Below are 15,294 nucleotides of genomic sequence, written 5' to 3' on the forward strand. Positions count from 1 at the left end.
ACCAGCCGGCAACCTCTAGCCAGACACGAACAGAGGTAAATGGAAGTGGCTATGTAAATGATGAAGGGTGCGGGAAGAAACAGTATCCATCTTTCACTTTACATAATGATTTTTTGGCTAGACTTGAAATTTGAGTTCAAAAGGGTCATCTGGATTTTTCCCCCAAATTAAAAGTTCACCCCCTTTTTTAGTTTTTGCACTGTTATGGTATTTCTTTTTGTGCACACTGCCACACAAGCACTGGTCCCAGCCCAAAGAGATTCTTCTTCTATTTGATCATGTGGAAGCGGTGGCAAAAGGCCTTTTGTGGACATCAAGCGGTTTTAAATACCCATCACTCCCCTCCCCTTCACCACCTCATCTCCCTTATTTCTCTCCCTCCTGTTGCCACTGCCACCATCTCAAGTGAGGAGGCGATCCCTCCCTCCCCCCTCCCCCTCTCCCACCCTCCTCCCCTCCCCGCTCCTCACTGCAATGCTCCCGAGAAGGCAGAGCATCTTCCACCTCGGGGAGGAGGGTGGCGCCGCCGTCCACCACCACCGCGTCGGCGTCGTCGGCGCGGCCGCCATGGCCGGAGCCAACGGCCGGCGCGCCCGCGAGCGTGAGCGCCTCGTCGTCGGGCTCCAGATCCTGGTGCACCACCAGCATCACCACCACCACCACAACCAGCATCACAGCCATGGCCGGCACGCGCACGCGGCGAACATCGTCTTGAAGCAGGTGGTGCGTCCCCGCTCCGCCGCCGCCTCGCGCCACGGCGCCGTGTCGTGCAGCTTCCTCAAGGCTTGCTCCCTCTGCCGGCGGGACCTCAGCCCTAGCAAGGACGTCTACATGTATAGGTACACGAATCGATCAGCAACGAACCTGCAGATGCCGACGTCTCTTGATTAACAGGCGGCGTTGCTCATGGATGCATCTGCTTGTTCGTTCGTGTGCAGAGGAGACCAGGGCTTCTGCAGCGAGGAGTGCCGGTGGGAGCAGATCCTGGTGGACGAGGCGCGCGAGCGCCAGGCGGCGGGCAGCAAGGAGCGGCAGCGGCGAGGCCAGGCTCACCACCACAGCCCCCACCGCACGCCCAACCGGGGCAGGCCGCCGCCGAGGAAGACACTTGCCGTAGCCTAGATGAGGAAGGCAGGACCGAGAGCCGAAGGCCGAAGCATGGTGCAGGATCAGTACTACTAATTAGTTAATTATTAATCAATCAATAATCCGCTCTTCTTGTCACCGGAGGAGGATATGATGAGTACTGAAGCAAGCTAATGATATACAAATATCAATCAAGGAGCATGTATATATCATGGATGCATGGCAGCGAAGAATATGATTATATCATGGCGAAGGGGGGTTCAAAAGGAAGCAACACGTACTTGGAGAAGTTGGTTGGGTGTTTTTTTCATATGTATATTTTTGCATGTTGCAGTCTTGAAAGTAAGGGTGTAATTTGCTCTTGTACTCTACAACATCCAATTAATGATCCAATTGAGTATAAGAAATTATGTGAAAGAGTCATGAAGAGTTCTTGAAGAAATTGAGTGAGAACGAGTCAAGAAGAGTTCCATCATTCATGCTTCTATTGTCTCTTTCGAGGATTTCACTAGGTTTCAGCTGCCTAGGGTACCTGTGGATTGTGGAACCTTCCCTGCTCGGTCTCAAGTTACAGAAGCAGCCGCATGTAGTGCTTCTATTTTTCTCAGGATTATGTCCCATGCAGGAATAAGAACAAATATGTGGATATGTTCGGTGACAAAGTGTGTGATCGTGCTATGTGAGATTATGTCGCCTTCGTTGTAGCTTAGTTTAAATGTGTAATAAGAGACACATGCACATGGGTGTATGTGTGTGTATGCAAATGGTGTGCCTGAGTGTGTTCAACTTTGTACTAGGAAAAGAAGTAGTTAGGTTTCAGTTGCGTCCAACGTGTGACCGGCGCAGCCGGAACATATTCCGATCACTTGGTAAGTGGTTCGTTAAAGAGGATTCTGAATTCGACCGATACCTAGCTAGCTAAAGGAATTTTGGGAACTGGTTGGAACAATATGATGCCATGCCATCTACCACTTGAGCCTAGGAAGAACCAGTAAGGGCTAGGCTCGGACGCGTGTGGAATCTCTCTTGCACGAACGTGTCCACGAGCCAAAGAAGATTCGGAATTGGATGGAACTGAGAGCTTTTCCTGTAGCCCGGTGATTTTGACTACCACGGAGGGCCTTTCCGTTTGGCGCTGATTTTATTTGAGAGATAACTTCAAGCCCGGCCCAGATACGGTATATATAGACCATGAAGAAATGGGTCTATCACGTGGCTCATACATTCCATGATGAGTAAATGGCCGCTGAAAGGCCCATGGGCTGGAGAATTGCGTCAAATCGAACAATCCCGTAAGGCCGCCGTAACCCAGTCGAAGTACTGCAACGAAATGGAGCCGGGTTTCCGCGCCGCCGCCGACTCGCCCGCCTATAAAAACCGCACGCCGCGTCGCCGCGCGGCCGCGTACCTGCAATCACAAACCCGATCGCGTCCGCCGCCCAAAACCCTAGCGCTCGCTCCTCTTGCATTGCCGTAAGCTTTCCCCTGGCTCCGAACAGCGATGGCAGCGCGCGCTCTCCTCTCGTCCCGGCTCGCCGGCGTTTGCGGCGCGAAGGTGGCGGACTGCGGCCGGCGGACGTACAGCGCTGCGGCCGCGGCGGCGGCGCGGAAGGAGCCAGTCGAAGTGGCCAGCAAGGCGAGGCTGCCGGGAGCGGCGGCGGATAAGCCCAAGGAGGAGGAGAGCTTCTGGATGAGGGACCCCAGGACGGGCTGCTGGATGCCGGAGACCCACATGGGCGACGTCGACGCCGCCGACCTCCGGGCGCGGCTGCTCTTCGCCAAGAAGGATTAGGCCGCGAGGGTTCCGGGGATCCGAGAATGCAGCAGATGGGTTTTTTCTGAGTGCCTGCACGCAACGCTTATTAATCGTGGCCAAGAGATTCAGTTTGTTCGTTGTTTTGTAATGCAACATGCGCGCGAGTCATTTGACGTGGAAAGAAAGTGTTGGTCGACATGATTAGTTTGATTTCAGTTTCACTACCCGTTAATTGGAGATATTGAACGCCGTGCTGTGGATTCATTTGTGCTGCTCTCCGTTTCTCGTTATATTTTTGCCGAAATTTAGATATGAACTCTTTCCCTCTCAGATTACCACAACCAAAAATATAGTACGAGAAGCCATGATGAGAGGTGTACGTCCAGGTGGTAGGCAACACAAAGTCCATCTGCAATGTATAACAATTTATCTAACATAGCGTATATATTTTTAGATAAACAAAGCTTTATTGATCTCAAACAGTAACATCTATAGAATCGGTTCAAGACTACATGCAGTCGACCTCGCATATCTAGGACACACAACTTACAAATTATTAATGAAAAACGAGTAGGGATCAAAATCCCCGCCAAATGGTAGTGAATATTTTTAGCGTTCTTCTGTGATACCCTAAGACTTCTTATTATAGAGAGAATAGATTGGGAGAAACCTCTTATTGGGAGAAACCTGGCACCCTGGACAATGGGTAATTTTTCATATATAACGTATACAGCTTGAGCTATATGAAACAACAAACCCTTGATTAGTTAGGTTATACATCTCTAATATCCCGCAGTTATGGCTGGAAGATCCGGATATACAAGTTTAAAGTTACTCCCTCCATCCTAAATTACTATTTATTTTGACTTTTCTGGATACATATTTAACTTTTGCTACGTATCTAGATATAATATGTATGTACGTGCATATCAAAAACTATGTATCTAGAAAAGTCAAAACGAATAGTAATTTGGGATGAAAGAAATAGTACACAGCTAGGCAAGCTAAGTCTTTAGTCATGACATCCGCAAGATGGTGAAAGAGGGAGCAGCGTGGCCAAAGAGGGAGCAGGGTGCGGGGGGACGACGGAGTGAGCACCGCTCATGCTTGACGACGGAAGGATGGTCGGCGGGGCTGGGGCTGGGAACGAACGGATAATGAAGAAATCGGAAGGGAGAAAAAGGAAACGGAAAAGAAAAAATTTAAAAGATAAAGATAAAAAAAGAAGGAAAAGGAAATAGAAATAAAAAATAGAAAATACGAAAGGAAAAAAAGGTAAGGATATTATGGAGATTTGACATATTCTATCCGTTCTGAAGAGCTAAAAGCGGTAGTTTTACCAACCTTTTCTAACAAACGAGCCAAAACCAAAAAACTGATTCATTAGAGAAGCCACGGCTAGAGATATTTTCCCACAAGTCAGAGCCGTGCCAAACATGCCCTAAGAATCAAAGGTAGCTCTTGCCCCCGTGCTGCCCGCTTCAGTCCGCACATATAAAGGTCAAGAGAGATGAGGCGGAGGTCGGTGAGTGGCGTGAAGAAGTAGAACTTAATGTAGTTGGGGGATTGTGGCAGACGTCGAGGTTCGACAGCGAGGATAGCCCGTGGTGACGAGATGGTTGAGGCTGTCGCAAAATGTCAGTCGTGTCAAGATCCCGCAACCGCAGGAAACCCCTGGAACCAATGGCAGAGGCAAGATCAAAACATATGGGGGCTTACTTCTTCTTCCTCCTCCATCTCCACCCCTTCTTCCTCTTTTTCTTCTTCTTTTACCTCTTTTATCCTCCTCTTCTTCCTTTGCGAGTTCTTGGACAGTAGGGAGGGCTTGAGCCCCCCCCCCCCCCCGATCTGCCCCTACCTAGAACGTCGAAACCGTAGATACTGTCAATCATAGGCTTCCTATATTAACTTTGTCGAGTCGTCAACGCCAGGATCGAGCCGCCCCGACCAGACATCAACTAGGTGTTTCCTTCCTCGGTGATGATCCCTCAACAGCACCATAGCGGCACACCATGGAGGTCACAAATTAAGCAATTAAGTTTAAGGTTACCTCTATTCAGCTAGGGACATATAAGGAGGTTTTTTGTCTCGTTGCAACGCATGGGCAATGTTGCTGGTTATTAATGAAAAACGATAAGGGATCAACATCCCCGCCTATTTTAATATTCTTCCGTGATACCCTTGCAATCAAAGACTTCTTATTATAGAGAGAATAGATTAGGAGAAACCTCACACCCTGGACAAGGAGTAAATTTTCATATATAACCATGTACAGCTTAAGCTATATGAAACAACAAACCCTTGGTTAGTTAGGTTATACATCTCTAAAACCCCGCAGTCACGGCTGGAGGATCCGAGTTTAAAGTTAGTAAACAACTAGGCAAGCAAGTTTTTAGTGATGACATCCACAAACGGGTGAAACGATGGCACATGTAGCACGCGAACGTGTCCTAAAGTAACTTTCTCGCGGACAAAGTGAATAGACATATGGGGTTGCCTGTCGTACAGACAACGCTGGTATTGTCGCGTAGGCTAAAGGTGAACTTAAACTGAAAAAATCAGCAAATTATTGCCAAATGTAATTTCATCTTTATATGGTTCTAGAAGACGTTCGAAAAGTATTGGATGCCCACCGCCGTAGCTGCGGAAATCGGCGGCAGATGTAGCCTTGAGCCGGTCAGAATTGCTGGACAATTCGGATGACTGACATTAGCAGTCTGGCACAACTCGGCGGCTTTCGCACCCCTGCCATTATAATCATGCAATAGTCTCATTTTGTACTGTAGTGGTTATCATGCCATCACATAAAATTTGCTTACAACTTGTTAAACTAGCCACATCAAAACTTTCGTGGTTACCAATATATTACTAATCAAATGCGCGCAGATTCAATTGGCTCGGAAGTGATCTGATCACATAATTTTGAACTTCATGTCTTGCCGAGAATTACAAGCTATATATAATTTGAACTTCATGTGTTGCCGATGATTACACTACACATGCTCAGCCAATATTCTCTCTACCCAAACCATCACCCCAAAAAAAAGTGGGACAAAAGGCCAAGGGGAAAGGGGGAAAAAGATAGGTTAATTAATTAACAAATCATGGTGCAGAATCTGCTGATGCCACAAAGCCATTGCCTACTCTAACGGGAAGTGGTGGCTTCTTGTTTTTCGCAAGGCTACACTGGGGGCAAATGTATTCCAGCCCATCTGTCTTCGCATAGTCCTGTTGACACAGCAGACAAGATCAATATATAACCTAAACTTTGACGATCTTGAAATTTAAACAAATATTACTCTACGATTAGCAAGTGTCTACCTTGAAAGTGCCCAGCCCTTGCCGTCTATCACAGCCAAAGTGGGCCCATTCTCCACATAACCCACAGTTCACCCAATCGCCCAGAGCACTACTGCAAATACATTTAGGAACATGTTAGATTCTACTGAAATGGAATAGAGTGTCAGCGGGTACACTAGAATGAAATCAAATCCCCAAACCTGTGGCAAATCAAGCAACACTCCCCATCGACGTCATCATGTGCAAGTTCATATTCCAGCAAATATGTCTCATAATGCCTCTTTAGTGTGTTCCCAACACCCTATATATAAAAAGTGTGCATGATTAGAGTTGAATTACAATGGAAAATGAGCCTGATTGAAAGATAGCAGTAAGTTCCCAAAATAATAATTTTCAGTAAACAACTGGCACCATTTACTTCATATAATAGCTGAAGCTGTGCAAAAATTGAAACATCTTTTCCATATGCTGGGAAATAGCTCTAAGGATGTTAACTACAAAAACATGGTAGCACAGAAAACAACAATTTCAGAGACTTATTGGGGAAGACAGTACTAGCTAGATATATAAGACAAGTAAATACATACCGTCATTTTGTTTGTAACTGTATGGTTGCTCATCTTTGAAAAGACTTGACCTTTCCAATTTATGCCATTACCTACATAAAAGCCACCTCGGGATACCACCTGGATGATAGCAGTCAGATTATTTGCCAGCAAAATCATTAGAGCATCACATGTTATTTTCTTTAGTTTATTTCTTTTTTGGCAATATCTTCTAAGGTGACAACAAGATCTCTAGAATGTCAGGAGTTTAGAAGCTTAAAGTTTTCACGTTCAGTTGTTTTTTGCAGTAGTTTAGGAAGCATTCTAGTTCTCTTTATGTCCTAGATCTGTGATACCATTCATGTTGGGTAGATGTTTTTGTAAGTTTTAGGATAGATATACTGGTTCATGCCAGTTTTTGTAAGGCTGGACTGATTTCTCTCAGTATCAAGGGCATTGAGTTTGCCCCATACAAGAGAACAGCAGAAGTGTGCAATTACCTCTTTGTATAAATTATATAAATCAAGGCGCTTTGTATTTAGGACTGCATCAGGAAATTCTGCCAGTCCCCCTTGAGGTATGAGTCGGGTGTGGCCCCTCTGAAGTAGAAACTGCATGACATCTTTCAAGAAGTCTCCCTGCAAAAGAAACCATAAAATGATATGGCTAATTGCTAGGAAGATGTAACAACACAGAAGGGAAAAAAAAGGATCGTCCAGAAGTGTACTTCAGAGCAAATACGGATAGGCAACCGATCGCACCCATGTTTCTTCATTGGCAGAGGATTCATCAATGGAACTGATGGTTGAACACGTGGCGGCCCATATGATGATTTTCTTTGAGTGGCTGGGACAACAGGTACCACACTATGCTTTACAGGTGGAGGAGCTGGCAAGCTAGGCTTAACTTGACTAGCATCATGAATGATAGATTGAGGTAAACCCATAAAGAGATGCATTTGTTGCTTGGGAGAGTGGGGAAGGGGTCTCATTGTTGCAGGCTTCAACCTTGGCTTCAACGATGATAGGGAAGACCCTTCAGTAAGATGCTTCCTGTCCTCTGTAACTCCATTTGTGCCAGATGAAATTTGTTTTGACTCGAGACTTCCAGTGATTCTATCCTTAGTAAGGGACGCCGACCATCGTGATAGATGGGCATAGGGACCATTTTGAATATCTTGATCTTTGCACTGGTTAGAGCAAAAGAAAAGAAGACGATCTGCATCCTGCCTATCAAATGAAGACACTGGTGTGCCATTTACACAAGCAATTCCAAGTGCAACCAAGCTTCTGTAGGAGATTTCTGGCGCAAGATGTTTCAAAACCTAGGCAATGAAACATAATCTCCATTCAGAGATGAAATAGGATCCACTCATACAAAGTTATGCAAGGAAATGGTAGTCAAATCAACACAAGGGAAGTAGAAATGTGGTTCAGACAACCCAACTATTTTGTAACTGAGGGCTCTTGATTAAGAAAAGACACGCAGTTTTAAAAGAAAACAGAGTGTTCACAGCAGATTTATGTAAAGAGCACAAGCTCAAAACACATATCATATTATCATTAAAGCCTTGTTACCCCTTAGACAAAAGGCATTGCCCAGCAATCCAGAAATGCTACTAAAATCATGTTCAGATGATTAGGTTGAAGCAGATAGAGAAACAGGAGACACAATTATACACAAGCACTAGGTACTAACATAAAAGGCACTTGCAGCAAAACATAAACTTAAACATCAGAATAAATTCCCCAAAACAGAACGCCACCATAACAGCAGGGCACAGTTCTACAGTTTGGAATTTTGAACTTTCGAGTATGAGATACTTTTCCAAGGGAAAGTGCAACTCAAGACCTGGAGTACTAAACAAAGCTCGTGTTACAAAATGGTTGATGAGGCGCCTTATCTGAAACAACATCTTTTTAAACATAGGAAATAGAATATATAACCGAAAAGGCAGAAAAGAACGCTATAAAGAAAGGTTTGCTGTTGCACCAAATGTTGTTTTGAAATAAAATTGGGTAAATTTTTAGACATAAACATAACTAGCAATATGCTTAATGCATCGATTTAAAACGTTGAAGAAAATTAACCTTTGCTGCCCATTTAGGCAGGGCCATCCAGACTTCAAAAGTAGAAGCTCCACAAGCCAAGCACATGGAAGACAAAGGCTCAGCTGAAGATGGCTTGTTATCCTCACCATTCGATAGAGCATGAACTAGCTGGCTCTTCTCAATAATTTCATTCTTGATATGGCTCTCTAAGAGCTATGTCATAAGGCAACATGTGAATTTTTTTTCACATAAGTTATGGGCTAGGAAATGATAAATTGTTGTAGAAATTGATACCTGATCATCAAAACAAGTTTGAGCACTACCAGAAACAAGAAGTGACACATGCGAAGAACTGCAAGTTGTGATATCACAGCGCATTGTGACAACCCCATGTGAAAGAGTTTCAGCTTGTAGAGGCGGAGGAGCAGCACTGGAAAGAGAACGTTGTGAGCTTACATCTCTGAATCAAAAAAAAATTCACAAACAATAATATTTTATTTCTATTTTGTTAAGACCACAAACACTGATTTCACAATAAAGAACTACAGTCTAAAGAAAGCAGCAGCATCTAAAATATCATTAGTGGACTTGGTAAAAAATATAACTTGAAGCTACCAGGTAATAAATGAAGATACAATCTGCATCACCAGTTTTCTTTTAAATGAACTGAACTTAAGTTTCCATTTGGTTGACACTTCATAGGCAGAAAAAATTAAGATACATTAGTTCATTTTACATGCCATCAAATTCATGCTTCAAAACATGCTGAGATCAAATTTATCGAAATGATTACTGAAGCAAGAGCCACGAATACAATGCAAAGAAGCATTCTGAGAACAAGAAAATTATAATATATTTACTAAAGCAAAAAGGCCAAGAATACATTGTAAACATGATCCACACCCAACTTATAAAATGTTTGATATACCATAAGTTATGAGATATGTTGCTTAATATGTAACGCACAGCAGTTCAAGATACCTGACTCTGTTCTGAAGTTTACTCCCACGAATCTGAGAAGTAAAAAAGCTCAGCCATCAAGCAGGTTCTAGCAAATATGATAAAACTCAAAATAGAATGCTAGAGTTTTAAGAATGTTGGCTCAACAAATCTGCCTCTAAAGACACCTCTAATTAACAGATCAAAAAAATGTTTTGTCGCTTATCAAACCAAAAGTATGAGTTGAACTTTAACACTAGTATTAACTTCAAATATTCAACCCTTTGATATGCATCATATTTACTGGGATTCTCAATTGAAATGCAAGCTAATTGAATAAAATTAGAACATATATCCAACCAGTGTCCTAAATAGTGGCAAGCAGCTAGTGGGCAGTCACCCCACTTGTCATGTGAGCAATTCACTTTTATCAAGGCTGCCTTGCATGGGAACAGCTGGCAAAAGGCATCGCATTGCCCATTTTTTGTTAGTATATTTAGTTTCTTAAGCTGGCAAAATGTGTAAACACTAAACTATATGAAGCAAAAGCGGATCCTCACCACTGCCTCTTCCGTCTGCATTAAATGACATTTACTAAATCTAAATATATGAGTATATGCGGCGTATAGATTTGCATTCCTATAGTGCCTACGGCAATACTAAGAAGTAAAAATTCCAAGTTAACATCAGCATGCTGCATATAAATTAGTGTGCTCAGCTCTAACTTGTTGTAGCTGCTTAAAATGGCATAGCTGCTATTCCTATAGTTCCTACAGCAATACTAAAAAATTCCAAGTTAACATCACCTCCTCCCAGCAGTTCAATGGACTAGCACTTTCGTGTGAAGATTACATCTATTCAAAACTCGATACTTTTCTAGAACCTAATATTGATTACTAGAACTCTAGAAGGTTGGGCACATACCTCAATATTCAACAAAGCATTCAAACCATCCTCCAATGCGCCCAACAAACATGCATCCTGCAGTTGATACAGCTGTGTGATCATTGATTGGAACAAGGAAAACATCAAATGATAAAATGAGGCATAACCTCTAAGCTTACCAAGGTACATGGCAATCCACAGACAAGAACTTTCATGTTCACATCTTCATCATGTATTTTTATAGCAAGAGAAGCTTCAGAACCACCTTCTTCCTCATCCACTTCATTCTCAGAAGGGACGATATTTATCTTTGGAGCATCCCCAAGTAGGCGAGGGCCAAGCTTAACACTTTGAACATGATTATTTCTTACACAGTACAGTCGAAATGAGGCATGTGCAAGTTGAAATGCATCCCATGTATGGCTGCAGGAACTACAACCAGAATACCAAAATGTTAGGTGTGAAATAGAATAAAATGGCACAGACCAATAATACATTTATGATGGTTGATACCTTTGAATGACTGACATTAATGCCTGGCGAAAATGAGATGCTGCATACATTGAAAATGAATTCCTCCAATATATTACATATGGTATTCCCTGAGGAAAGGATGTCAAGATTACATATTGCTCAATAAGCACCTAAATTCCATAAATAACAGTCACTTTGTTCAGGGAAAAAGGTTCATTAGCACATTCTAACAATCAGTGCCACCTAAAGTTTGTCCAAATGAGATACTATAAACATATATGCTCTATCTCCATACTAACTCTGGCAAATGTACAATAAGAACCAACTCCTTGAAAAGAGGTAAAAACAGTTATTAAAAATACCTGTGAATGAAGTGACTGGGCAAGCTTTTCCCCTATAGGAACTTCCAAATAAACCTGTGTTTAGTGCGTACACATGTTAGTAACTATACAGAAAAACAAAAAAGAAACGAAACCACATGATAAAAGTAAATTGAATAGGGACATCCAATCCACATTCAACAAAATCACATAGCAGTTATATTAGCCACATCAATAAAATCTCAACAACACAAATTAAAATTCAGAAATTTCAGGCAACAATGACAACCAGCCACCTATCCGTGACCCTCTTATAGAGCGATTTGAACAGATTCAGCATCCAAACTGTATAGACCATTATCAGAATGAACACGTTATCAGCAAATGCAATTTCTATAGATGCAGAGTTGTAGCTATAGCTAAGCCCAAGGAAATAGTTCCCCGATGATCACAAGTTCAAATTTGTCACTATCTCCATATAGTGTGTGCCTAACTCCTAGTGCTTTTGATAGAATGCTTTAGCAGTGTGCAATGCAGTTATAGTGCAGTATGCAGATTGCCAGATTGTCATGCTGAGCTATTTTTTCAAGGCTAAATATGAAACGGTAGACAAAAATGTGCATATGCATCTTATTTTTGGCAGTAAAGTAAAAACTGATGAACAGCAACTTACAGCAAGGATTGCACGCTATCTATTCAACAAAAGTTTGGAGCTTACTATGGTGGGAAATGGTGGACTGATGAGTGAGCTAAACGTCTGCAGGTCAGATAAATCAGTATCGCCCCAGACAAGTGAACCTATCTCCTCATTCTCAAGCTGCTGCCCCTGAAGATACAACAAGTTAGGTTGCACCGCCTGCTGCGCCTCTCTAAATTGCTCCACCGAGGGATTAATCAGCGTGTGCACCTGCATCCCCAAGTCCACCTTTAACTGAGAACTCAAAAACAAGCATCCACCCACAGTACACAGCAAAACGAACTGACCTCCAATCTCCCAGATGAGACAAGCTCCGGGAAGGGATACGACCGGCGCACCCGCTTCGGCTCGGGTGCAAGGCGAGCCGGCGTCTGCTGCTTCTCGGCAAACTTCCTGCATAGCACGGCGAGGAGCACGCTGTTATGCCTCGAGGTGCTCTGGATTTGAGACATGGCTGGAGGGATAACTAGTTCCTGTAGCTTAGCTCATGCCACCACTGAACCTGCAACAGGAAAATTGGAACATATCGGTAAAAACCCCCACAGAAATCCGACCAAAACTCGCCAAAACCACCTCCAGAGTAACCAAACCAAACCAACAGGCACACATGGAGACAAAGTTGAAGCCCACGGCTGGTAAATCCGCTTACCCAGGGCCGCAAGGACGCCGGCGGCGGCGCAACCGGGAGCAGATGTGGTTCGATTTTGGGACAGGAAGGAAAGGTAAAGGTTTGGGGCGAGAGAAGGACGGAACCCTAATTTCTCCGCGAATCCCCCACCAGAATATCGACGGCAATGCGAGGGCCGCAGGTGCGGTGGCGATCCGCGAATCGCACGCGAGCCTCCCGTCCCAATCCAGTCAAACAAACATTATACGGAATCTCGAGAGAAAAAAAATCCACCGTAACTCAATTACTCGAACAAACACCACCAACCCTCGCAGATTAGGAGCCCAACAAACAGCTAGCCGAGCAGGTAGGATTAGGAATCCAGACGAAAACGAACGCGCTAGGACGCGTGCTAATTGTTGGGGGCAGAGCAGGGGGCGTGACGAACCGCTCGGATTGGGAGAATCGCCTGCGGTGCGCGTGGGTGCGGATCCTTCTCCTCACGCGGCTTCTGATCGATGCTGCCGCTGCCGCCGCCGCCGTGCACTCCCGTTGCTGCTTGTGGGCTCGGCGACGAGGATCATGACGATGCATTATTCCTGAATGTGAAATCAAAGCGCAGATTAAATTAGCTTTTCGAATCGGGAATGGGGCGGGGAGGAAAGGAAAAGATAAATGATTTGTTTTGTTTTTTGGGATGAGATGGATGGATGGATACCTGATGCTGCCGCCGCACGAGGCGACGATCCGACGACGCTTTGGCGGCTCTGGCGCGGGGGATTTTCCGTGCCCATCCGTCCAATCGAATCTGCTCGACGGATGTTTCGCGGCTCGGGACTCGGCATATTTCGCGGTCTGGGACTCACTTTTCCTCGACTGTCAAACGACCAATTTTTTTTGCGGGTAACCTATCGAACGACCATTCTTATCCAGGTCAAACTAGTCATCTATATATTTTGCAATTTTACTAAAATTTGATGATTTACTGTTCGATTTGGCTGGTTCTGAACGCTCATTTTCCCAAAAAAAAAATTTTAAACACACGTGTTTATATACACCATGTACACTCATCTCTATGAATATATGTACGAAATCCGGCTTCGAGGAACTAAATTTTTTTAAATACAAACGTATATGTTCGTATACATGCACGCACATTCACGCTACATGCACCTCGATGTCCTTGGGTACGTTGACAATCACCAAAAGAATTACGTCGAATATGGTACTCGAACTTAAGTGGACAGTTACCAACCAAGCTACCCTAATTTCGCCTCCCATTCTTTTGATCGACCAGACATCTTCTTTGATCTTTACAAATGAAGTAGGTTGGAGGGGATTAAGTATTTGACTTAGGTAACCTCGTCCATTTTTTTTCTAATTCAATCTAATTCACTCCAAAGCAAACAAGCTCTGAGAGGGACGATCTAGAATATGAAGATACGGACAGGATGGCCTGTGTTCTAGTGCATGTAAACTAAACATGCTAGTATAGTTGCTAGCCATATGAATTTTATTACGAGTATGGCTAATTACAAATATCATGCTCTCTTGTGATATTGTTTCGGACCGTTTTCATTCCTATTGTGTGCCCAGTGATCCTAATTCATGGCAATGCTATCTTATCTACAATCACCACATAGTCAAGGGCAAAAAGGGGTCATATGAACATTTGAACGGACTCCCGTGGTAGTTAAGAAAAAGTAGTGAAAATTAAAATACATAGTCACATTTAAAAAACGAGTACGCTAATTTTAAAAGTTGACATCAATGTTTGAGGCACATACATGGCCGCGATGGAAAATTCACTCTATGAACTGCTTGGCCTCCCTCGATTTTCCAATAAGATTTGCTAGAGCTCAAATGCTTGATTTTTAAGTTTGTCTCAATCACTTTTCTGTGAGTTTGACTAGAACGACATCTTCGGTGTTCTCCGCCAGCTCCAGCAATGACGCCAGCGAGCCTTAGGATTTGGGTTCCGAGTTTAGGGTTGGGGGTGGGGTTACCTGTGGTTTGTGGGACTAGAGGAGGCTTCGGGGTGGCTCGCCAGCCGGCGGTGGTGGCGGTCGAGATGGCCGGAGAGCGGAGGCGGCGCGGGTGCCGCCGGAGCCGGGCGGTGGAGGCAGCGGGGGCGAGCCAGCGACGGGTTAGCGTGGGAGCAGTCAAGACGGCGGTGGCGGATCCGACGGCCCCGCCGCCGGAGACGGGCAGGCGGTGGAGGTGGCGGGGGGCATCCGTCCACGTTGGGCAGTGGAGGATGGCGGCTGCGGAGGCGGCAGAGGCCGTCGGAGCAGGGCGGGTGGTGGTAGCAGCGGGTGATAGGGATAGATCCGACAGCTGGCGCGCCAGGTAGGGGGAAGTCGTCGAATTTCTCCGCGCAAGACCGATGGCACCAACCATCATCAAGCCAACATTCACTTTTCGAAGTGGGTGCAACCTTCGTCTTTGGCTCCTGGCTTTGCATCGCTGACGGTGCTGGATCCTTCTAACGCTGCATCATCAACAATCAGGAGAAGAAGCATCTCGACGAAAACTCGCTTCGACAAGAAGCAGAAGATCTCGTCGAGAAAATCAACAATTTTGATCTGTTCAAACACCGAGTTCGACTATAACTCGGACTCGACCACGTTCCGT

At 44.5% G+C, this 15,294-nt stretch overlaps 2 protein-coding genes across 6 annotated transcripts; one reads left to right on the forward strand and one right to left on the reverse strand.

The window, feature by feature from the left end:
• Positions 1 to 380: 380 nt before the first annotated feature.
• LOC101766833 lies at positions 381 to 1,532 on the forward strand. Its single transcript, XM_004973535.2, has 2 exons — positions 381 to 839; positions 939 to 1,532. The coding sequence occupies exons 1-2, from the start codon at positions 475 to 477 to the stop codon at positions 1,120 to 1,122; spliced, it is 549 nt and encodes a 182-aa protein (XP_004973592.1). The 5' UTR covers positions 381 to 474; the 3' UTR covers positions 1,123 to 1,532.
• Positions 1,533 to 5,684: 4,152 nt separating this feature from the next.
• Positions 5,685 to 13,534, reverse strand: LOC101767246 (AT-rich interactive domain-containing protein 4). 5 transcript variants are annotated; one of them, XM_004973537.4, is made up of 17 exons: positions 13,379 to 13,534; positions 13,109 to 13,259; positions 12,341 to 12,555; positions 12,075 to 12,263; positions 11,399 to 11,452; positions 11,076 to 11,164; positions 10,742 to 10,994; positions 10,602 to 10,658; positions 9,720 to 9,751; positions 9,033 to 9,168; positions 8,778 to 8,951; positions 7,415 to 8,011; positions 7,188 to 7,325; positions 6,730 to 6,828; positions 6,343 to 6,443; positions 6,164 to 6,254; positions 5,685 to 6,070 (listed from the first exon to the last, which is right to left on the reverse strand). In XM_004973537.4, exons 3-17 carry the CDS (start codon positions 12,503 to 12,505, stop codon positions 5,945 to 5,947), a joined length of 2,301 nt encoding a protein of 766 aa, XP_004973594.1. In that variant the 5' UTR covers positions 12,506 to 12,555; positions 13,109 to 13,259; positions 13,379 to 13,534; the 3' UTR covers positions 5,685 to 5,944. The 5 variants fall into 5 exon arrangements, 4 of the variants coding, with proteins under 4 accessions (XP_004973594.1, XP_004973593.1, XP_012702565.1 ...); XM_004973536.2 differs by lacking the exon at positions 13,379 to 13,534 and having other exon boundaries at positions 13,109 to 13,357; XM_012847111.3 differs by lacking the exons at positions 13,109 to 13,259; positions 13,379 to 13,534 and adding an exon at positions 12,703 to 12,902.
• Between the last annotated feature and the right edge of the window lie 1,760 nt (positions 13,535 to 15,294).

This window comes from Setaria italica, chromosome VI, assembly GCF_000263155.2.
Source record: "Setaria italica strain Yugu1 chromosome VI, Setaria_italica_v2.0, whole genome shotgun sequence".
NCBI classification, from domain to species: Eukaryota; Viridiplantae; Streptophyta; class Magnoliopsida; order Poales; family Poaceae; genus Setaria; species Setaria italica.